The following is a 24667-nucleotide window of genomic DNA, read 5'->3' as shown; positions in this document are numbered from 1 at the left end:
ATACAGACGATCTTTTGTTGGGTGATTCGCTAAATATGTAGATCTGACACAACTGTTTCCGAAAACTATGGAAGAAAAGGCGGCTTGAAACTCTGAAGAAAAAAATGCCTGATCAGAATATAGTGAGACATAGCAACTATGGTGTAAAAGCTCGTCACCAGGTCCGAGACTGACCCGGAAGTAAGTCTGCTGGAATAAACCATCGACTCTCCCTGGGGGGAATCAGCAATAATGGCGAAAAAAAGAACAAAGTAAAAATAGATTAAATATTAAATGTTATATATTGAATATTAAATAGCTCTTGCAAGTGCAACACATATTCCTTCATGACTCCCACTGTGATGTACTTGGGCTGCATTGTGTTTCTACTCATAAATAAAACTTGCAGTGTAAGCGAGGGTCATGAGTGTTGTGTAATAATTATGTTAGATTTTTCTCTCTGGAGGTGATTTGGAAGCATCTTGTGTCCATAGCAAGAAATCCTGGGTCTGATCACAAGAGAAATAAACGACTCATAGTCACTCAACTGACAAACATTAACACAACACTGACCGACTGCAACATAAAATAACAAGGGGACATTTTCAATAACAGGCATGAGTGCACTCAATAATAAACGCGCTTACTGTACAGCACTCAGAGAAAGAAAGATGGAACTGAAGGAGTCTTGTTGTGGGTCCAGGCCAAGGTCAATAATAAAGCTTCATGGTATCAAAAACCCTGAATCTTCCTTTTTCTGCGGTAGATGGGTCTTTTTGTCCAGAGACATGAAAACTTTCATGTAATGGCTCAGTATTTGTGCCATGAATGACTCCTCAACTTGAGCGAAGCATGGAGGATTCAACCGATTGGATGTCTTGCATGCTTCCATAGATACGTCGTGACTGGGGAGGAGACTGTTTAAAGACACTTCAACAGTTGGGAGTATCTATAAAAGCAACAATCTAATGCTGTCAGTTGGCTAAGCTGTCGTTGCGTGATCTTTTCCAGAAACATTCAGATTCTGCCAGCATGTGGTGGATATGAATGAGAGCTGGGCCCAAATGGTGCTGAGATTAATGCTTACTATTTAGCCAATTTATTCAGCGGTGTGCAGCAGGCAATAAATAAAAAAAACACTGTAGGTGGGTTTCCTGATTTAGCTCCTCATTGGCTCGTGCTCACACCAGAGATATTTTATTTTATTGAATCATTTGGTAATGATGGCACTGCAGCCTCATAGCAAGGTCCCTGCATGTGCTGCTCGCGCTTGAATAGGTTTTGATCCAGGCATTCTCGAGTTCTCCTCGCGTCGTAAAAACATGATGAATAGAAGACCATCAGGAGTGGATGATATTGGGTCTGTGGGGAGGTGTGATGAATTGCTGACTGCTGCAGGGTGTTGCGTGTCTGTTGTAGCTCAGTATCCAGCCCTGACTACTCTGATATACTTCAAACAATATACTGGGAGTTAGCCGCTGAAAATGACTACATTTGGGAGTGGAAGCGTATAGTAATTTTAATTAAATTGTGACACAAATCAGTTTTTTTAGTAATAGAAAATACATGTTCTTGACTCAATAATGTCAAGTTATGAAACAAATAAAAAAACAATACAGTTATATAATAAAATAAAAAATAAAACATTTTTTACTATTTGAAAATAAAATAATGTTTAAGAATAATAATTTTGGATGTGCATTTAATAGCCTCGCTTGTTTGCCAGTTTTCAGAAAACTAGTTTAAAGCGTCACAGGAATGAATTATGTTGACATGTATCTTCGTCTATTTTCTGTTTTTATGTCAGTCAATGGGACCATGACAATCTTTGCAATCCAAATTAAAGGTCAGTGCAGGAATTCTACATTTGATTATATGCAAACAAACAGTCCTGAGTTTGTTTTGTTCTACTTCTGCAGGATACAGGAAGCCGGTGTGTCCACCAGCATTGTCTTGTGGCCTATAGACACACTTGCACTCACACACACACACACACACCATCAGCACTACAAACGTCAGTGAAAACTGTGGCCTTTGTTTATCCATTGAGGGAGAGGGCAGAATAGGCGGAGTGATTTTCTCTGAATGGGGGTTGACTGATGGGTCCTCACATGCAACTCGCTTCATTGACCATTAAGGGCGAGGTGTGAGCCAGGCTTTGCTCGAGCGGGAACGTTGCCAAGGCAACTGGTGGAATCTGTATCACTGATCCTGAAGCAAATGACCCTCGACCTCTCTAAAACAAGAATGATGCAGGATGCAGTCGGGAGGTGGCATCCACGTATGGAATGATTCTAACATTATTGGGAAGGTGCACAAGTTTATCTCGTATGTCTCGCACTCAGTGCTTCTGGATTAGAGATGGAGGAGGATAAGCCGCCAGTGAATCGGCACCAGAACTAATGCAGAGTGTGTGAGTAACACGCTGCGGATTAACCATAACACAAATACTGTTCCCATCAAAAAGATCCTGCTTGCTCACTGCCTTTCCCCTCAGAATCCTGTCATGTGGAGCAGATTCGCTCACACTTAGCGGGCAGATTTGATTGAACGCATCCAATTTATTGTGCGAGGGAGGGAACGTGCACATGAATGAACACATTTAGAAGAATCCTGCTCATGTGTGGCCCGTCTCCTAATTAGACGGCGTAATTGGCGCTGAACACTGAGTGGATGAAGTGATTCGGAGATGACATTTGAAGATGCATTGTACGAACATGATGTTTTGATAGTCAACTGAAATGTGTCACTTTGGATTCAGGCCCTATTTCGCCGAGCCTGTCGAATGTCTGTACGCTATAGAATAAAACGCTTGTTGTATGTATTGTCCACCTCAATGTGGTGGATGGGTTTTTAGGTGCAGCAGCAGACACTGAAGTCCTTCATGACTCCAGTGGGTGGTACATTTATTTCACTCTTTTAATGGACTTAATGAAACAATTGTGGATCCCACACTTTGTGAAGCCAACTACAAACGTACAATGATCAATTGAGCATGTCATGGTCACTTGGGTTTTAGAGCAAAGGCTCAGGCCAATTCACAAAACTAACAAAAGCAAATGTTTTAAAATTGTGTGGCTATTTAATGAGTACAGGTTGTGTTTGGGCGATTCATAACTTACTTCACATTTCATTGATCTTGTTTGGATGGTATAAAGGTGTGAGTGTGTTATGACACTGTTAAGTTTGAGAATTTCTGGATTGTGGGGGATTTTAGATTAGTAAAAGAAGAAGAAGAGGAAAACGTGTCTGTTGAGTGAGGAGGAGGGACTTGAGTGACTTAAAGATCCACCTCCAGTCAAAAGTGTGTTTCATCTTGTTCCCACAGTTGAATGTTTTCTGTTCCTCGGGGTACTGGATGTGCACAGTTGAGCTCTTCACTTTTTGCGTGAAGAAATAGCTGCTTTCTGTCTGGAGCTTTTGGGCACTCATGACATTCAGTGGCCTAATTTTGCATCCTGTATACATGTTGTTATCATTTTAACAGTTGCTTTAGCAGTTTCTTAATTTCTTAAATATGGAAATATCATTGATCAAAGTGTGGGTGTCAATTCCCTATCCCCCTTCGCATTTAGTTGCACTTGAGCTACAAAATATATGTCATTGAGCAAAATTTGTTTCCTACATCTTCATTTTTTTTTTTTACATTTATCAGTCTAATAAAGGTTGCTTTTTGAATTGTAGACTTGGATCAATTGCTGACATTTTGATTCACTGGGCATTCTGCCTATACTGTGAATAGATGTCTGTTTCCAAATTTCGTTGCCCTACACGATCATTCTCTTCCTGCTAATTTGATTTTCATTGCTAATGAGGAACGCATTACCAAGCACTTGGCCGCGTGTCTGATGCTCTGACACACTAACCTGTTTTGATTTGTAATTTCTAAAGAGCTGCAGCTTCACACGTGCTGATTCTCTTCGTGATGAAGTGTACTGCCTGACATTTTTGTCCTCATTCTTGGGCTTAAACAGCGTAGCAGATGTGATGCAGAGCCATTTGACTGAAGCACTAACTGGCATCCAAAAAAAAAAAAAATCACTCTGTGAGGTGTGAGGTGCGTCAAGAGTGAAATGAGTCACATTTTAAAATGCACTGTCTGTGAGGAACTCTTGAGTGTGACTTGTGGTATAATGCCAAAGGTTTCTTTTAGGTTGTTTGAATTAGAAGCTCTTACCACGGTCTGTTTTTCTGTTGTTGGCAGTGAGTCATTAATGAGGGATGCATATCAATGAGTAACCTATGTACTGTACAATGGTGAACCTTAATGTTTCTACATTCGTCTATTCTCATTTTCTTATTCTCTCACTTATTTTTAGGCTGTGTCCCATTTCTCACTGGGTTTTGCGCGTCACGTGCCAGTGTAGTGTGTCCCAATAAGACCGAGGGCACTCGCAGTTCAACACTTGAAATGAACCCTTCAAACCGAGGGGGCACCGGAGCTGACTTGAAACCAAGTGGGAATATGAAGTGTGGATAGATTTCCAGGATACCAAAGTACTTTATTTAAAAACAATAATGGATAGGACAACGGGGGAAGGACTACCGTTTGTTTACTTTCTTTCGTATCACACATTAGCGACGCAAATGATCTACCGTGTCCGACAACATGAACAATACAATACATGTACAACAGTATGTTTTTATTTCTTCTTAACAAACAACAGTCGGCTAGCATCCAGGCTAACATTAACATTGTCATACCTTTAACAGATTAAGGTTCGCTCCGCCCATTTCTTCTCTGTTGGTTCACCAAACCAAGTGAGATTATCAGCGCCGATGCAAGAGGTTGCAAAAACGTTGGAGCTGGCATTTCCAAAACGTCTCCAACACTCAATATGCAGAAAACAAAACACAGCACGGCAGCCAATGACACGTTGTCTTTATGTGTGACGTCATGAAGTGTCGTCCGAATTCTTAGGGACGTCAATCACTTCACTTTGTCGTCTGAGGGCACTTCATAGTGGAGGGCCCTTAAAACCAAGTGCTAGTGTTAAGTGCTGGTGTTAGGGTGAGAAATGGGACAGAGCCGTACTCACTTCAAAATTGCTGCACTTTAAAATGCATTTTCTTTTAGAATTAGTCATTTGAACTACAGTAGGGCGACAACTGGTGTCTGGTACCGCACACTGATGAAGGAGGACATGCGAAGGCTGCTGCAGATGAAAACTAATGAGGCACTTATTGATCAGCCACCGACCACTGCCTTTCACTGCCAATCACCAAACCAGTCAACTGTGATCACCTCCAGTCAGTCAAAGCCAAAGACGTGCTGTTGTTCCCCCACATGCCCACTGGGGAGCACATCATGTACCCAGGCGCTCTCATCATATCGGCATGTGTTCGGTATCGGTGATCAGCAGCGTAAAACCTGATCAATGTTTTTCCTAATGAGAACTTTTGATGTGGTCATAATAAATTATTGCAACATTGACTTTTGGTTTCATATGTCTCACTCCTGATACACCGCAACCCTTAAGCTCCAACATCATTTTTCTCAGTGGCAGAGTTCTTTCAGAGTCAATGAAATCAAATGTCAACTGATGAAATTTTAAATCAGAGGAAGAGGGAACGTGAGTCTATCGATTTCTAGATTGGGGTGGATTCTCAGAAGAGAATCCAAAGGGATCAACAAAGTTGTTTGTTGAGAGCAAAGGGTACTGTTTTTGGACAGGGACCAAGGTTAGCATCTGGCCAGGTGGAAGAGGTTTGTGAGAAAAGACAACTTCTTCTTCAAGAATATATATGAGATGTAGGATAAAGATGTGCTTCCAGGCAGGAGGAGGTGGACGCCCAAGGAGGAGATTTTCTACGCTTGCTATGAGAGGACAGGAGGCTGGTGGGGTATTTACAGAATAGATGGTGAAATTGAGTCAGTAAATCCGCTTTGGTGAATCTAAGGAGCAGAGAATAAGTCCAGTATTTCTGTCTGTGAAGTGTGCGTCTGACATAATCACTTTTTTAGCCAGTGTGTGTTGGATATTAACCATCACGAAAATAAAAAAAATAAAAGTGGCATGCTCGTGTGCGTGGGTGTGGGTGTGCATTTGCAGACACATATGGCTAACCATAACCTCAATTTAGCTCTATGCTCTCAAACTGACCTCGTCTCATCATCCCGGTCACTAAGTATCTTCATCATTTACTCTTCCTCTCCCTTTAAATCCTATCTCTTGCTCTGCTGTGTGGCCTCTGTCTCAAGATTACGACCCAACGCATCTGCGTCCTCACCCCCTGCTCCCCTGAGCTTAGCGGAGAGTCTGCTCACGAGGGAGCAGTGGTGGCTGGGTAAACGTCACTTTTAAACACAGATTAAAATCTCATTTTACAGGAGGATGGGGGATAATACAAGTTCTCTAAACATGTATTCAATCATTAAGTCTGTATTGGTCATTGAGGATCAGGTCATGTATGAAAAATGTGCCAGATAAAAGAAGTGCGCTGGTGGGATTTACTGAGTTTCCTGATGTCTGACCCAGCTGCTGCAGTGCTCTTTATATGGAAAGAAATTCAGTACATAAAGAGTCATGGAGACTTTGTGTTTTCCATATACAGTAGTGAGCCCAACATCTTTGACAGTCCTTCTGACTGTGCAGTTGCATCCAACTTGCATTTGTAATAAAAGCTCATAATTGTTGCACCAACAAACATCCCAATCTCTTTCACAGTGCAGTTATTTAAAGGTTTTGTATTCCACAGCTTTTACCACTCTATACTCAGCACAGTACATCAAAACTTAGCGTAGATATTAGTTTTTAATATGAATGGGGTTTTTTTTTCTGTGTCTGACTGACTGGACCCACCACAACTGTCTCACATCTGCAGGTCAAACCACCCAGGCTGTAAACTCTACTGCCATGTTTCCATCAGTCGCGCACTTCCGTCTCCCTGTGGGGAATGTCTGACCTGATCAGAGTCCGCCAGCAAGTGTAATGGGGAGTAAATAAGAGAGGATGAGCGTGTAACATCAGGACATCGATGCCTGACTCAGGCAGACATGCCCTCTTCTCTCATCCCTTCATCTGTGACTTGTTAACAAGGCTCTGGGGAGCTTTCTGGAACCGTGGCACTCTGGATCAACTGTTGATCTCACCCTTCAAATTCTGCTGTTTTATTTGGAGTAGCACTGTCCATAGTGAATTGCATAACTTTTACATGTTTGCCTGACCTGAATGGTGAGACATAAATACATCCACATGTGTGATCATCATGACAACCCAACCCTGAAAACAGCTTTAAAAAACCTCTTTGGAGATACAGTATTCTTTTCACACCTTTCAGCTCTTCCATTTACGCTCTTTAGTATTATTGGAACTGTTGTACCTTTATTTGCTAAAACAAAAAAAGAGGTTAGTGCCACCATCTATTCCAAAGAAAAAGCTTGTAAAAGTGAAGAAAAACTAGGTCTCAAGTTGTGAGCGATAATACAACTCACTTCATCAAACCTTCCCATGATGTAAAAATAAAATTAAATATACATGTTGTATACATGCAAAGCCAAAAAGGCAATTTCTGATTACTAAAGAGTGTCTGCTCTTGAGCTAACACAGCAAACCAATAACCATTGTTTATTTGGATTTCACATTCAGCATGACCCAAAACTACGGCTCAAAGGTAAGAATTCTGCAATGCAACCGAAGAGACTGTTGCACAGAACTCAGAAGGTTCAGGCAGCTGAGTCAGCAATGAGCCGTATTGTGTCAGGTGTTGGTTAGCGTTAACAATACTAATGGACCTGTATCCGTGTGACAGTCGAGTGGGTCGCTAATGTCTGTGCTCTACTTGCTGCATTGTGTACAATGGCTCGGCAGTTTGTCTGAAGGAGGTAGAATATCAGCAGACCTATTATGTCCTCTGTGTGTGGGTAGAAGATACTCAGGTGCAGCAGCTAGCGGAAGAGACGGTGAGAGTTTTACACTCACGACAGCATCAGCATTTGGAATGATATGTGTTATCATTATTCATGACTGTTTTGGTTCATTTTCTCTCTCTAGAGAAGGTAGTTTCTCATGCACATGATGTTTTCTATAGAGGCTGTTTAATCACCCCTCAACACTACTTGGCTTAACTTAAACAAAACAGCAGCATGTGATCCACTTGAAACAGATGATTTCTGCCAATTCTTGCGTAGCAGTCTTACAATGCATGTCATGAAAATAACTACTGAATGACTTAATATATAATGAATTACTTACTCAAAACCAAAATGATTGAACATGTTATTAAAAAGATTGATCATCTTCCCTAAGAGAAAGTTGCAATGGAAACTGGAGTGAGCGCTGTAAGCCTGTGTGCTAGATGTGGTCAATTTTCTTTCTCTATTTATTCATGAATGGATTTATTTTGGGCTGCAACGATTGATTAGTTGGTGTCATCAATAACGTCGACGTCAACATCTGTGCGTCGTGTTGCTGTTGGTGTAAACACACACGGGCTGCACAGGATGCAGAGAGAAAATATCGCATTCTCTGGAATCATCTGTTCCTTTAATTGGTTCCTGACTGAGGTCGGACACCAACTCGCTGCCGTCGCTGCGCGACCATGGCTCCGCGTCACAACCTACGACTGACCGCCTCAGTCACAGAGGAGTTCTAGCGACGATGGGTCGTAGTGTTAAAAAGTTTGGCTTTGTTTTTTTTTGCCAAGATAACACAAACCCCTTCAACACCATCGCAGAATGATGAATGAGTGTTCCGTGTTTGGCCTGTGACGCCACACACTCTGGAGCTAGCATGTCGGTTAGCACGGACTTACCTTAAGTTGAAGATGTAGTGAAGTGTCCTCGCTCCAGCTCCTCCTCCTAATAATAACCAGAACTGAACTAGGGAGCTACACTGAACACATTGTTTTTGATTATTATTTTGATGTGGATGTTGATCAGATATTTTATATGGGATACAAATGTGTATAGTGATGATTTTAAATTCTTCTCAAGGACCAATAAAGACCTCTGTTTTAAAGAACTGGAGCTCTCTGTCAACTGGATCATGCATCACAGGGTTAATACATGTTCCTGGATTATGTGTCATTATTTGAATATACTTGTTAAATAACGTATGGTGTTGTAGTATCACAGTGAGATGATTTATAAGCGACTTTGAGTAAAACAGAATTTAAAATAGGTCCAAACAAAGGTTATCGCGATTAGTGGACTAATCGAAAAAAATAATTTATAGATTAGTCGACAAAGAAAATAATCGTGAGTTGTAGCCCTAGATTTATTGGCAAACAAAAATGTCAATCGACTTGCTCCGGAACAAGAATTGTCCTTCATAAAAACAAAGCTAAGCATAGATAGAAAAACAAAGCAGTCGATGATTCAAAAGCCTTGTTTGTGGACGAAGGTCCTGAGGTTGAAGTGTGTTATTACACAGCTATGCATTTTAATTTCTGCTAGCACAGTAAACACTTCAACAGGTTGAACAAGTGTTTCACTATGATTAGCTCCAAATCAACAATTGCTTTCCAGATGTCTTCCGTTGATTGCCCCACAGCCGATTGCAGCTCCACTGTTAATTCAACGCGCCACTTGTTTAGCGCTTGATGAGCACACCATTAATGGCACATGAGGAACAGGAAAGTGGCGCTAGTTTTCAGAAAGTTAATGTTGATGAACAGATGGGATTCTAGCTGTAATGCCCACACTGGTGCAGCATCTGAGCGGCTGTTCAGGCAGTTATGCGCCTATAATGGTGCATGTCTTGACTTGTGAGTCAGTCACGTGACACGACTGCTTGCGCCTTCACCTTGGTTTGGGCCTCAGAGACAGGCGTGTTCAGTTGTTTCTCTTGACAATGAATAAAGAAAACAGATTTTATTTCATGTCAAAAACACTTTGGGGTTCAGTATAGTGACGATAAGCCAGCATATTGTGGAATGTGAAAGTATTGTTCCATTCATGTTAAATAGTCTGCTCCATATTTGTTTTGGTCTACTTCCATAATAAAGGACAATATTGTGTGCATTTCTAATTTCAGTTTATCATGTTATTAAACTATTACATAGTTCCCATCTAATGACCACAACCGCCCGGTACCTTGATACTGATATGCTCTTTCATTTGCAGTAAATGCTGTAGCTGTCCTCCTTTGAGGTGCTTGACTTCTAACATCTATTTTTCCTTTGAGTATTTAGGCCTAGCATTCTGTTTTTCATCACACATGTATTTTATTTACCTACTTCCTCACCTCCATATTCATTTTCTCATCCAGTAGTAGGATGGGCGATAATTTATCATACTCGATATACCGCCAAATCCACGATGACAATTCTGCATCTCACGATAAATTCGATAAACACGTGACACGCTGGCTGCATTGGACTTGCACACGTGAACATGATGAGACCGCGATGAGATCGCTCTCCAACTATGCAACGCTTGACAGCCAACACCGTGTGTGACAGTTATGGAGAGTGTGGTGGACTTTGGCTCACAATCGTAGTTTTTAACTTATTTTTAATAGACGGAACTTTCGATAATGACACAGGTCGACTCTGGGTCTCTGGATCCGTGTTTATTTATTAGATGGAGTGGTCCTCATAGGTTCTTTGACATGGTCGTCTGTCTTGGTTCATATCACACATGCAGAGTCTCCCTCGGCGAAACACCGTGAATAGTTGGATATTGGCGGCGGCGTCCTCTTCCGCGACCCCATTAGATTTCACTGATTGTGGTCACACTCATGAAGGCAGTGCTAATACTACAACCCAGCATCAGTTAGAGACCATCAACAAATTCTAAAACATTCAAAGTATTCGTGAAATTTTCAATAAGGCAAAGAAAAACAACCATTTTAGGAGAGGGAATTGTGAAAATGTTTTTCACACTTCACAAAAAGACAAAGGACTGACAGTTTGTATCATGATTTTGAGAATAGAATATGACTAAATGATCATTTATTGAGATACAGCAGACAGACGGCTGAATGTGTAGTGTCCAACACATGTAATAAAATGAGAATGTATTTATCGTGATATTGTTATCGCTGAAATTACAACATTTATCATGATAACATTTTTTGTCCATATCGGCCATCCCTGTCAAGTAGTGTTATTTTGTTCAACCATTCTTTGATCCAGAAATCGTTGCAGCAAGAGGCTTGAGGAGGCCACGGTCAAGAGGTCATGTCATGATGGGCTCAGTGTGAAGTCTGGAGATCAAGCCAACAGGGCAGCGATAGCAGCAGCGAACAAGGAGGGCAAGGCAGGAGGTCGAGCAATCAGCAGACAGACGGAAGGAGGCAGAGTTAAGGTCACAGAGAGCAAGAAGGGTACCAGGCCTGGCGAGGCAAGATCAGCCAACAGTGAAGTGCTGGAGAGTCCTGTTGGCATTTGGCGAGTGAGGCAGCAAGATAAAAGCTTGAGTTGTCTGCAACAGCTTGGAGACAGGTGGGTTCGGGGGAACGATGGCATTTATGCAGTCATCAGTATTCTTATTTCCACTTCCATATTGCCACTAGTCATTCCATTCTCCATTCCATGTCTTCCCTCTTTTTCCAATGTACTTCAAGAATCTCTTCTCTCATACATTTGTCATACTGCACATGGCATTGATCCAGCCATCCCATTAACTAGCCTGCACTTCTGATCTCATCCGTATTTGAACTGGGTTGGCACTGATATGAGTGTTTTGACACCATCTCGATTGGCGAACTGAGGTGTCATTGAAGCTACTATTAATGTTTTGTACAGTAGAAGTACTGCTACTATTCCTTCGTTGTAATTGCAATGGCAAAATGACTCAACTAGAAGTTCCTCACAGTTCTCCCTGACTGCAACCAACATTTAATTCATCTATTTGATAGATTTGTTGGATAAAAGAGGGCAGAAAAATCTGTACCTCCTTGCTGGAGTCTCAAATCATCTATATTGGCCAAGAAAAACATTACTGTCTCCACCCCGATTGTCTATTGAGAATATTTTATTCCATTCAGTCATGAGCACTCGCACATGAACAGTGCTTTTCACTCTCAGCGGTCATCCATCAAGCCTTCATGTCTTTTTCCTTCTCTCCATAAATCTATCTTCACGGAATGTACGCAGTCATTAGCTTTTCTAATTAAAGAGGGTGCGAGCCATTAAACCACAGCAGGGACAGCGGAAGCTGGGACCATATAAACTGAAGAAATATTAGTCATAAAATCTGCAGAGTGGTAAAATATGATGATTATTAAAGGGCCCCAAACTGAACAAATCCAATTTCGGTGACTGATGTGAACACCCTGCATGTGTGTGTTCCATTCGTTGTTCATGTGGCACAAACATTCCCTTTGCACCGTGTACTGTTTGATTTGTTCCTGAGAGGATTTCAGCTCCGCTCTCTCAGAGTCAATTTGTATCCCGCTAGTGTGGCTGCTTTGAGCCTAACTGCAGGCATGTTGTTCCATGTTACGGGTCTTTTATAGCAGCAGCATTGTGTGCTCTGTATGCTCTTTCAAAGAGCACTCTTTAAGCCGAGTCTTTGGAGTCATCTGACAAGTCCACTCGTAATGGAGTGGCCCTGGCATATGCAGCAGCGGGGTTTTTTGGGTTCAACCTTTTAAAAAATCTACTTTGTTGCAGAGCGTAGATGAACTCGTTCTGCTGTTGTAGCAGAGGAATTGTTGTGTATGAGCCGTACTGACTACTGCTATCCTGTGTAACCCTGTTTTTTTATATTGCACCCTGTTGATTTCTATGACCTGACATTGTTGGTTACATTATGTTGACTCTGTTTTCTCTCAGAAAACTCTGGTGCTAATCTAGTTTTGCCTCATTGACTGTTTGACAGCGTCGGCCAATATGCAGCCGGAAGAGTGAAAGTCTGATAAACTGTGATGTAGCCATTTTCCATTCTCACAGTCTGTCTAACCACATTGCCATTGTGTTTTTCCTCGTACCACCTGGACTCTAGAAAGTAACGTTTCCTATCGCCCGAGTGCTCTCCAGAGAGGTCCCGGAGAAGATCATTGACTTGATGGATTATTGCTCTTCCTGCTGATGGCCGCTTCAGGTTGAAGTCCCACATCAGACTGTTGACATTTTCCAAATTACGCCGATAACCTGACAGTGGGAATTGCTTTGCTCAGGTGGGATATGGTCGTTGAAGTGGTGCTTTTTATTTCCTGTTTGTGGGAGGGAGCAGCGGATGTATTTGTTGTATTTGTTTGGCATCATTTCGGGTTTTGCCGAATGTCTGGAAACACTGATCTGGACAACACAAACAGTGTGCAAGCGTGACCAATCTAAGATCAAGCACTTCGACAACACAAATGTGCTTGTATTGCGAGTCATCTCCCTGGGACACACACGGAGCAGTCAGTCGTGCACTTCAGCCACAGCTTAGCAGAGAGACTAAAAGAACGGTCCCCATTTAAATTCCTCGGAATTGAAAAGGCAACATGTGTAACTGACTTTGTAATGGGGCATTTTTGTTACCTAAGCATTATGTGATATTGGTTTTATATAACAGTTGCAACAATTCCATAGAAGCATGGCTTGATGTTTTAAATGTAGTAAATGTGTGAAAGACTAAAGGTGCACTGATACCGATAACAGTATCAAGTTCTCATAAAATGGCCACCAATATCAGTGTATTGCACCACACCATTTTTGAATGTCAGTTTACAATTTTGCCAAATTTGCGTTTGTATATCAGTTAAACTTGTGATTGTCACCCATGTACAAGAAAAAGCAATGTTGTTCAAATAACAGATGATTAATTAAAACTGGTATCGGTGCATCCCTATATATATATATATATATATATATATATATATATATATATATATAATTTTTGTTTTTCTGTCTTGAAAAGACTGATTGGAGTCAATTATAATCAGATGTCAGATCAGAAATTCAGAAATCATAATGAATAAAATCTATTTTGAATCGAATCATGACCCCAAAAATTGCAATTGAATCGGATCATGAAAGTAATGAGTAAAAGATTCCTACCCCTAGTAATCTCATTGTAATTCATTAAAACAAAAACTTAAAACTCTGTTTGATTTCTAGTTCTTTTACGCCTTGCAGCTAGTGTTCAATATTTAAACTGTAAAATATGTTCTTTGTGACATTTTGGATGGAGGATGGAAAAGTTAAGCTGCTTGACAGTCCCCTCTCATTTTGTTAGACACAGGCTCTTCCCAGTTTTTATCATCATTCGTTGAAAGTTGTCAAGCATGAATGTAGTCAATCACACAAAAAGCTTTGGGATTAGTGACTTCTCTTCTAGTGCCTCCTGTGTGAGTGGCACCTTTACTCTGTTTAAGGTGGTTTAAAGTTTCCTGGTGAAATCCTGTCATTCATTAGAGCATCAAATAAATAGCTTCTCAGTGGAGCATGTGGTGGTCGAGCGTGTTCTGCTCTCCAATTGTGTCCATCAACATTATTTAGCTTGTTGAGGAATGAACGGATTAACAGTTCCCGGGGCTGTTGTCACTTAATTTTCTGCTGGCCGGCACATTGATTGTTTGGACTAACAGCACTAATGGCCTAAAGTATTTGTGGGTTTGCTTGTTACGGGTCAGTGGGCCGTGAGCAGTGTTGTGGCTTTTATATGCATTCGAGGTTTAGACCCTGGTGTCTGTAGATAAGATTTGCCATCTGGGCTGCGAGGAGTTTCATTTTTTTTTTACTTGCCTGCTGTGAAAAAAGGGTATTTGGAGCTTTTCTGTCGACAGTTGAAAGTCCTACAGCTGTCTCTGAAGAGAAGGCTTGGACGCTTCACAGCCAGTCATCCATTTTTTATTGAGCTAATTTTCCAAGTCTCAAGAAAAAGCTTGTTTCCCAGTGGACATGAGTGGAAAGTGCTGCAGGCTTGACCTCTGTATGATGCCACTTTTAATGACCCTTGTCCAGATTGCTGGACAAGCACTGACCTCATAACTGCTGTGTAAAATAATAACAACACGTGAGACCTCGGAGCTATACGTGTGTTCTCATGTGAATAATTCCCCACTCTCGCCCTCAGACCTTTTTTCCACTGCATGTCCAACATGCGCACGGACTGCTGAGGCATGTGCTGCACTTTTACACAGTTGAATCCTCTGTGATGATTTATTGCTGGTCTGTAACGGAGGAGAGCGGAGGCCGAAGACGTCTCTTTGCTCCGATGAGTGTCTGATATAAAAGATGAGATGTCACGGACGCAGGAGTGTGTCGGTGTCGGATATTGTGAGCTACGTTTGGGACCAGGGTTGCAAACCGTGTGGGGGTTTAGAGGATTGTCATTTACTGAGTAAGAGAAAGATGAAAAAAGGATCAAACATTTGGGCAAAATGAAAACACTGAAAAAAACATGTTATATAACATGTTATCATGTATGTCATGTCATTTGTAAAATGGTGACTTGAGACTAAGCTGAATTCCAGTTATATTAACATAGTGAATACATTTCTTTTAATGCAATGTAATGTAATACTAATTCGAGGGAACAAAGTACTAAATTGTGGTACACGCAAATTGAGCACATCTTCTCTCGCACCAGCATTAGCTCATGTGCCAGAGACGTTTATGTTGAGATGTATGTATTGGATCGATTTCTCAATCCCTATATTCTTTTTTTCAGCCAATATCCTGTTGTAGCGACATCGGTTTTACTCAAAACAGAAATAACGTAACGCATTTAATCCTGCGTCGAGATCTCGGAGCCTGTCATCTCATCAAAGCCCTATATATCATCACATATTATGATGTTTACAATGTATCTGAAAGACCTATTTTGAATTATCAGGTCTAAAGTCAAAGGCCATTCAGTTTTTATTATCAACCTCATTCTATAAATGAGAAAATAAGTTGTTAGTAAAGTTAAGAAAAAGGGTTGGTATTAAAATAACATTACAAAACAATAGCTAAGCCACTGCTGATGTAGACGGACACTTTTTTTTTATTATTGCTGGATTAGGGAACGTCATTGCCATTTATTAGTCATTTCCTATTCATTAACAGAACAGCTAACTGATAAGCAAACTGATGCCCAGTCAATAGATTTAGAAGAATGATAATGGAAAAGTTGATTCTCTGAGTTTCAGAGAAAATGCTTTTCATAGGAAGATTGTGGAAAAAAATTTCTAAATGTACAACACAAAGTCAAAGACTTGCCCTAACTTTTTGTTGTCAGACAAGTCAGTAAAAGTGATGATAAAGTTATGTGACTAAATCTATTAAATGACGATGAATTTGATTCAGGTTTGTATCAATGTGGCATCCTAAGTGCCACAACTATGTGAGGCAGGCATCGCGTAACAGTCAGACTAGTAAGACACAGCAGTCAGGAAAGTGTTGTGTTCATAAATTACTTGCATAAAACACCAGTGTACCCATATCCCCTTGAAGACAAACAACTGAACCAGACAAATAAAACTGCCGACGGGCTCTGACAGCAGTTGACTTGTGTGTATTTTCGTCCGTGTGTGTGTTTTGTTTGCTCCCGTGGTAACTCGGTTCATCACATACTGTGCTAATATTTTAGATTGCCTTATATAAGCAGCCATGAATACAGACAGGCTGAGGCATATTTGTGTCGCTCCAGGCTGCACGCTGCCTCTCTTCCCTCCAAAATAACATTTGTAATAATTATTCACCTTAGTACTTGCCACAGTGAGTGCTGTCATCTGCTCAAATGGAGAGCAAGAATACTGCAGTACTGTGTCTCTAGGAGCGAGTATAAAACAGATTGAATCAACATGTTCAATGTGATCCTCAGAACACGGCGCTGATGTTAATACAGCAAGTACATTTTGAGGATGTTCGGCTGATTGCATTTCATTTCATCAGACATAAAAAAGGATGCTGTAACCCTTGGTGTGCTTCCTCATCTCTACAGAGGTTTTTAAATCTCTTCATGATGGAGATACAGGTCATTCAAACCATGACCAAACTTTGATGCAATCATATGGCAGATATGAACTGAATGATAATGATCATGTTCTCTGATCTCTACTTCTATTTCATCTTTTTTTCTGATCACGTCATGTTGTTGCATCATTTTGGTTCTGCTACCTGTTAATCTTACACCATGAAAAATGTGCATGTGGCTCTGTAGGTTGTTAGACAGGATTAGAGAGGAGAAGGAACATGGAGTGCCGCAGAGTAGGGACATGAAAATGATAAGAGCGGCTGAAGGCTCACGTCTGTGCTGCCATTGGGAAGAAAAGACAGAGACCTTTTCACTTTCTGCCAAAGATTATTTTATCGGTTTGTTCTGCATGTTCGCACCAAATTACAAATGAAGTTGCGATGATGCGAAAACAATTCCAGATGTCAGATGAAGGTCCATAGTGCTATAATGATACTTGAATGAATACATAATACTTGGATTGGTGGAGTTTTTTTTAGATAGTGAAGTGTTCAATATGTGAGGGTTCAAGCCGGGGTTGGAACGTCGGTGTCAGTTAACCACTACAATGCTCAAATCTGGAGCAATAAGTGGCATTCAAAGATAGACAAGACAAGACCTGTACTTTATATAAGATGTGCCATGCTAGAGTCAAATGGTAAAGGAGCAGAGTAAATCTAGGATATCAGTGTGTGGCTTCACAGCTACTGGCTGACGTGGAACAAGTAGTTGCTAGTCAAACAACTTTTTCAAAAGTAAGACGCTGCATGTTAGAATCACTTCAACTGTATGTCACTGCTATTGGTGTTTGCAGTCACTTCTGTTATGAAGTGGTTCAATGAACTGAAGCAGAGCACACTATTATTAAACAGTGAAGCGTTTATTGCAGCAGAACCGTGAAGTCCTCTGAGAAATTTGCTGGTATAAATATTGAACTGAAGCGTCAACTTAATCAGATTTTTTACCAGTGTGACTCAGGCGGCGCTTCAGATTTCCCAGCGGTCGCCTGAGTAATCTGATTGCTGCTAGATCTCATGTCGATAGATATGTTGTGGAAATTCCGATGAACAGAGATTGGATCAAAATTACACGCTTTCCGCTTTTTTCGGTTGGTGACTGTTGAAAATGTGTTGAGTGAGTTGTGAATGAGTTGTGTTCACATTTACATGTATCATCAGGCAGACCGCAGTGGCTGTGATGTCCTCAGCATCCCGGTGCCCATCCGTCGTGGTGGCTCTGAGTCCAACCTGGACGTGGTGGACAGTGTCGGCGTGGATGGAGTGGGCCTGGATTTCACCAAGGGAGCACTTGGCATCGACACTCTGCAGCAGAAGATCCTCAAGGTGGGACACCAAAAGACAGCTTGATGTTCAGCGATGGTTAATTTGACATCTTTTGGTTCGATTGTACTCAGACCTCAGAATTGTCCCAAAAATGAACGTAAACAACAATACAGCATTTTGAAGGATTATGCTCTTTTCTGTTATGAAATTCTAGTTTTCTAGTTTTACGGTTTATGCCCCAAAAAAGCATATATATATTTGACAATATTTATATTGTTTTGTAATAAAGAAATGACAAGAAGCAATAGCAATAAAGTCAATTTTAAAAGAAAGTGAATTTCAATAGTCTCACTTGTGTTTATACTCAGGTGACGGAGCAGATCAAGGTGGAGCAGACGGCTCGCGACCAGAACGTGGCAGAGTACCTGAAGCTGGTGAACAATGCAGACAAGCAGCAGGTGGCACGAATTCGCCAGGTCTTTGAGAAGAAGAACCAGAAGTCGGCGCACTCCATCGCCCGTCTGCAGAGGAAGCTGGAGCAGTACCACCGCCGCATGAAAGACAGCGAGACTAACGGCAAACACAGCCACAAGGACGGCGCTAAGGAGTCGGGGACTCATAGCAAAGAGGGTAGCCTGAAGGACGTCAGCGCTACGGGGCGCCACCCGGCCCTGGACAAAGTAAAGACAATTGGGCCGGGGGTTTCGCTTTCACCGCCATTTTTCTTCAACAAGCCTCGCGAGTTTGCGAATCTTATCAGAAACAAGTTTGGCAGCGCAGATAACATCGCCCACTACAAGAGTGTGGAGGCTCACTCTGGGCTGCAGGTGGATGGCGGAGCCAGGGGACTGAGCGGCAGTGCCAACACTGTCGCCAAGACATCCAAGTACCACAGCGATGACGAGTGCTCCACTGGAACGTCTGCGTCTGCAGACTCTAATGGAAATCCGGCGGAGGGCTCGGGGGTAGGCTCGGGCGGTCCAGGAAGGTCGGACTCTAACAGCCGACTGGGCGAAGTACTGGAAATGGTGCGGGAGATCCGGGAGGCTCAGACGCAGCTGGCAGAGGACATGGAGGCGCTCAACACGCAGTTCAAACGGGACTATGGCTACTTCACGCAGGTGATGCAAGAGGAGCGATACAGGTGAGTCAAGTGGTCCAGCGCACCCCACACTTCATACATGCTAGTGTCCTAGCTTTCCACGCCTGACCTTGATCTGCTTCACCCAAACAATCCTGAGATAACGGCAGCACTGCTGGCTGAGCACATCAGATGACCTTTCTGTCTCAGGTCATATGTTTTAAACTCTGAAGAGGCCATTTAAATATTCATGAACCCGAGAGAATAGAAAACAGTGACGGTGATGCATCTGTGCCTTCAGGTAGATGAATGGAGCTCAAGTTACGTGCTATTTGCTTGTGTTATCTCCTGCTTTGTTCAGTTTTAGTCAAGTCAATAATGAGTCTGGCTTTGTGATCTGACTCATCTGAACGTCATCACTGAGTGAAATACGAATGTCATTCTGTCTAAGCTTTTCACCAAGATCCAGGTGCGAGTTTGAAGAGTAAGTGAACTAAAAATAGCTGGATGCAGAAACACAGACTGTTGCCAAGTGGACCGAGGGCAGATGTTTTTTAACTGTTGGTCTGTAACTCGCCCACACATGCTATCAATTATGCATTGTTTCTCCTGCTCTCCTTCACTCGCCTCCTCAGTCTCTTGTAAACGTGTGCGTGTGTGTGCCTGCGTCAGGTATGAGCGGCTGGAGGACCAGTTAAATGACCTGACAGAGCTGCACCAGCATGAGACCAGTAATCTGAAGCAGGAGCTGGCCAGCATCGAGGAGAAAGTGGCCTATCAGGCCTATGAGAGAGCCAGAGACATTCAGGTACACACTGAGGTTTAGCCTTATTGTTGCATACATTTTCAAAACATATTTTTGGGTTTCACCAGGCGTTTAGGGACGTTTTTGTGGGTCCTAATGGATATATAATTCCCTCGATCCGCCGCTGAGTATGTGAGCAAATTAGAGAGCAGATAACAGCGTCTGCTGAACAAGTGTAAGACGTTGCTGAGTTGTTGACAGTCCACTTGAAACCAGCTCAGGAGACCATCTTCACAATTCTGCTTTGTTAATGAGTGCTGAGGGATCTGTGCCGCCACTAGTCTGAGATGATTCTGGAGTTAGTTGAGGCCAATGCCATGCCTGGATCAAGCTCTGTGATCTGCACTGCTGACCTGACAAGATTATAAGTGCAGCAAAGAATAGAAATTGATTAATTTACAAGAAATATTCATTCATTTTATTTCATGAAACAAACCCTGCTCTGCAGGCAGAAGCTAGTGTTCTCACCACAGGCCCACAAGCTAGTTTGCGATCAATAATAGACACATTTTTGACATTTATAAATCACCTTGTTTATTTCCAGCACCAAATCGTTTTTCTTTATTATTTTGTCATTAACTCAACGCAGCAGTTATGTTTCAGCTCAAAGGAAAGAGAACCTTAATTCATAATGTTTTAGTGCTTGGACTGATTCTTTTTCCTTCTTTTTTAAGAAAAACTCTGATCTTTATTTTGCTTTTTACTTTATATTAGTGGTGGGACTTTAACAAGATAACTATGAATAATTAATTACAACATAATTACAATTAATTAATTACAACAACAAATAATTTAATTTAATTTAATTTAATTTAATTTAATTTAATTGTTTGCTCTCCAGACAACAGGGAACCTTTGTAAGTGTAGGAGTTGCTGCTCCACTGATCACACTGATGCACAAAGGCACGTGGCAGCTAGGATGATAACAACAACAACAAACCCTGAACAAAAACAAACAAAAGCATCTGTTTGCTTTTGTTCAGGGATGTTGTTCGCTACACAATGTCCAGGGTTTCCACTACTCTGAATGTACTTGAAATTCTTATAACATTGAAATTCTTATACACATATTTTCAAGACATTAAAAGAGCTTTAGTTTAAATAAGGTGATATAAAAACTTGAATATAGCCACCATCGTGATTTATTGTGCTATTGTCAAACTGATGCAAAATAAACAATATTTTGTTGTTTAAATGTATGGATAGGTCCATCTTTTGATTCAGTAAAATACCAAATTCATTCAAACTGAAAAATGTGGCTTCTTGTGGCAAATATTCTTAAAGCATGAAACTAATTGAGATTAATTAATCACAAATTCTCTAATTAACTAAATTATTTTTTTTTTATTGAATCCAACCAAGTCAACATCAAAGTGAAGTTTATTCATCTGACACAACATTGCGTTGACCTAAATGCTTTCCAGTGACAAGGGAACAACAATTACAATTTAAGAATTCTAATACTGATGAGAGCAGGATTTAAACACGGGAAATAAAGAAAAAAAATTAACAAAATTTCTTTCTGTTCATATTTTAGCTTGCCTTTCCCAGAGTACCTGGATCTGCTCTGTTGTGCTTAAAATGCCACCTTGCATCGTTCTCTGTTATCCACTTTATTATTGTATGTAGTTTATTCTTATACAGCATTTTAGCTGGGTTATTCATGTGTCAGGATCATGTGTGCTGACGTCTGAAAAATGCACTGGTTTAGAGAGAGAAAAGACTCTTGGCTTCTTCTCTGGTGAGCGTGACTGAGGATTAATTTTTAATTCATAAAACAGTCACATAATGTCTGTAGTGAGTCACTCCTGGTGTGTGTTTTCGTTTTCTAGGAGGTTCTGGAGGCCTGCCAGACCCGAGTGTCCAAACTGGAGCTCCAGCAGCAGCAGCAGCAGCAGACCATCCAGCTGGAGAACACGGACGCCAAGGTGATCCTGGGCAAGTGCATCAACATCATGCTGGCCATCGTCACGGTGATCTTAGTGTGCGTGTCTACGGCGGCCAAGTTCACGGCCCCGCTGCTGCGGAGTCGCCTCCACTTGGCGCTCACATGTGTGGGAGTGTCCGTGCTAGCGCTGCTGTGGAAGAACTGGGAACATTTGCAGTGTGCGTTGGAACAGTTGCTGCTCCCTCAGTGACCGGGACTCAGCTTTAGGTCCACTCTCCTCTGCCATGTGAGAGTTAACAGTTAGCCTTACACCAGGTCCAAGACGACCTACGACCTGATCCATGGACCTGTATGTCCACTACATTCAAACTCTGGAAGTACTCGACACATTTATGACAATAAGCTACTGTAGTGTCGAAACCTATGTGACCAAATAACACTCGGCTGAGTTGGGTCGAGTCTGACACCAGAATGTTCTGGTCTCTGAACACTGGAGTCCAGAAATAGATGGCTGGTCTTTAATTGGCCACATAGATGACTTCTGGAAATAAATAAATAGAGGTGAGACTGTCAGACCGCACACACACATGTTCACACACTAAATATAGCATCCACACAGTGCAGTTCTCCTCAAACAACAAGCTGCTGTGACACCTGAAGCTTCACTTGGACTCGTATGTTTTTGATTCTTGGTGTTTGTCTCAAGTGTGACAACGTCGTCGTGCATGCATGTCTCAGAGTGTGTTTCCATTCGCTTGCTTCAGTGTGTGTCTACGATGTTTCAAGAAGACACTTCTTTGACTTTTGGGAAATAGAGTTATTTGTTCAGTAGATAAAAGTCTAACTGTAATTGCATCCTTCCCTCTAACAGAGTTGAAGCTAAGTGCAGCTACAACTGGGTTGTAGTTTAAAGTAGCTGGGTCCTGAAATGTATCCAAGTCTGGTAGGTTACAATACCTTGCACTGCAATCCCTCCACAGCTGTCGGTTGGATGTGTGTGTTGAAGTCAATTCCAGACGGCGCCAAAACGGAATCAGTTCTTGATTTTTATCGTGAAGAGCAACTAATGTACTGAGATTCGAGTGTCTTAAAATGATATTGGAGCCCCGTTGAACACATCAGGATGTATCTGTTTGCACAAAACTCTCCATTTCAATCATTTACATTCGAAAACGCTTTGTTTCGCTGGTTCAAATCTCATTCTCCCCTGCCACGCCCACTCTCCTGTGATTGGTCAGGAGGGAAACTTCAGCCCGCCTCTGCTGTTAGCTGCTGTGTCACTGAAGATTCTAACACATTGCTTCGTCATACAATCATAGCAGACACATCTGTTTAACAGTTATTGGGGCTTCTACTGTTGCAGTGCATTATGAAACAAGTTGTCTACTTTAGCTAAAAGTCATGGCAACAAGCTACGTTGAAAAGCAAGTGCTGACAGACTTGCCTCCCTCAATAAATTCTCACGTCAACAGCGGAGTCACGTTTCCAGTGACTACCTTTTGTCCTGTGGATCTAAGACAGGTCAGTCTTTTTTTAAAATCTAGTTTTCTGAGTGTACAAGAGTTTCCACTCGGGGGCATTACAGAGCCCCACTGTGATGTCACGTTATTCATGTAATATATTGAAGAGAGTCACTGCTCATATGGCTCAGCAGGACGTGTTGACACAAGCTGCTCATGAATTCACTTTGTTGCTGACGTGTAGGTGCACTTGCTTGGAAGGATGTGGGAGAAGTTGAATCCCTAACATCGAGTGATTCCAAAGAAAACATGATTTGACCTCAATCCCAGTGTAACTCATCTTGCTTTGTACTCCAGAAAGATGATCAATACTGTTTACAAACTCTTATTCTGAAATACTTACTGCGGAAACGGGATGTACAGTACACATTTATTGACATCTGCCAACCACAGAAAAATCTTTACATGTTGTCAGTGTATCATAATAATGACGTCATACCTCTGATTCATGAAATTATTATAAGTTATGCATCCTGGATATTAGAGCTGTAGCCTCAGAGTCTTTGCTGTCTTCTCAGTCCAGTCAATCTCAGACTAAATGTAACTGTTTCCTCCTCTGAGGCTCACCAACTGTCTGCAGTGTTGTGTGCATCTTGTGTCTAAGCTTCAGACCGTGACAGGACCCAAACTTGAATCCCTGAATGGATTTTTTTATGAGCTCAACAGAAGAAAAGCTGCGTTCAGGTCCAGTGGGAAATAAGAAGAGTGCGACCGCAGTTGTAAACTCATCATCAACTCATGAACAAGATAGATGGTGTTCTTCTTTCAAAGTGTCCTTTTATCGCTAAGCAAGCTGTTTTCAGTTTGGGTCCTCGATCACTGGGCTGCACTCGCTGGAATCACCCTGAGCGGGATCGTGACCCATCCGACATGAAGGTAGCGTTATTCATCAGGATCAAGGGCAGGGGGCAATGTAGCTGGACGTGAATCACTGTGACAAAGTGAGACTGATGCCTTTCAAGTCTTCTGTCTGCTTTTGTTTGTCTGAAGAAGAAGAACATCATCAGTTGTTATGACCTGCGTGGCCTGTTTGGTGTGACATGGCTGTCTGTTTTTCTTCCAAACATTATCTGTATCTGAAGATCTCTTTGTGATTAGAGCTCTGGTCTCTGTCTCAACACACGTCTGCTTTTGTTTCTTAATGATTTTGGTAAAATGAGAAAATAAACTTGGTTTTGTAAAAGTCGTGTGAGTCCTTGTTTCCATACTGTACATCTGTCATCTTTCTGAAGCCTGTGTGCTTCTCCCTTGCATCAGGGATTTGTGATGCACCTTAGTTTTTAGAATGTAGC

General features: G+C 41.7%; 1 protein-coding gene across 2 annotated transcripts in view; it reads left to right on the top strand.

Moving 5' to 3' along the window:
- The window catches only part of tmcc3 (transmembrane and coiled-coil domain family 3), a 42789-nt gene extending 18231 nt beyond the window's left edge, over window positions 1-24558 (top strand). For both annotated transcript variants that reach the window (XM_053863255.1, XM_053863256.1), the window contains exons 2-5: window positions 17977-18141; window positions 18450-19225; window positions 19835-19970; window positions 21800-24558. In XM_053863255.1, the coding sequence (XP_053719230.1) occupies window positions 17977-18141; window positions 18450-19225; window positions 19835-19970; window positions 21800-22105 (1383 nt within the window). In that variant the 3' untranslated portion in view covers window positions 22106-24558. The remainder of the gene's footprint in view (window positions 1-17976; window positions 18142-18449; window positions 19226-19834; window positions 19971-21799) is intronic.
- The last annotated feature ends 109 nt before the right edge of the window (window positions 24559-24667 follow it).

This window comes from Synchiropus splendidus, chromosome 4 (assembly GCF_027744825.2).
Source record: "Synchiropus splendidus isolate RoL2022-P1 chromosome 4, RoL_Sspl_1.0, whole genome shotgun sequence".
In the NCBI taxonomy this organism is placed as follows: Eukaryota; Metazoa; Chordata; class Actinopteri; order Syngnathiformes; family Callionymidae; genus Synchiropus; species Synchiropus splendidus.
This window is presented reverse-complemented; position numbering and strand designations above follow the sequence as displayed.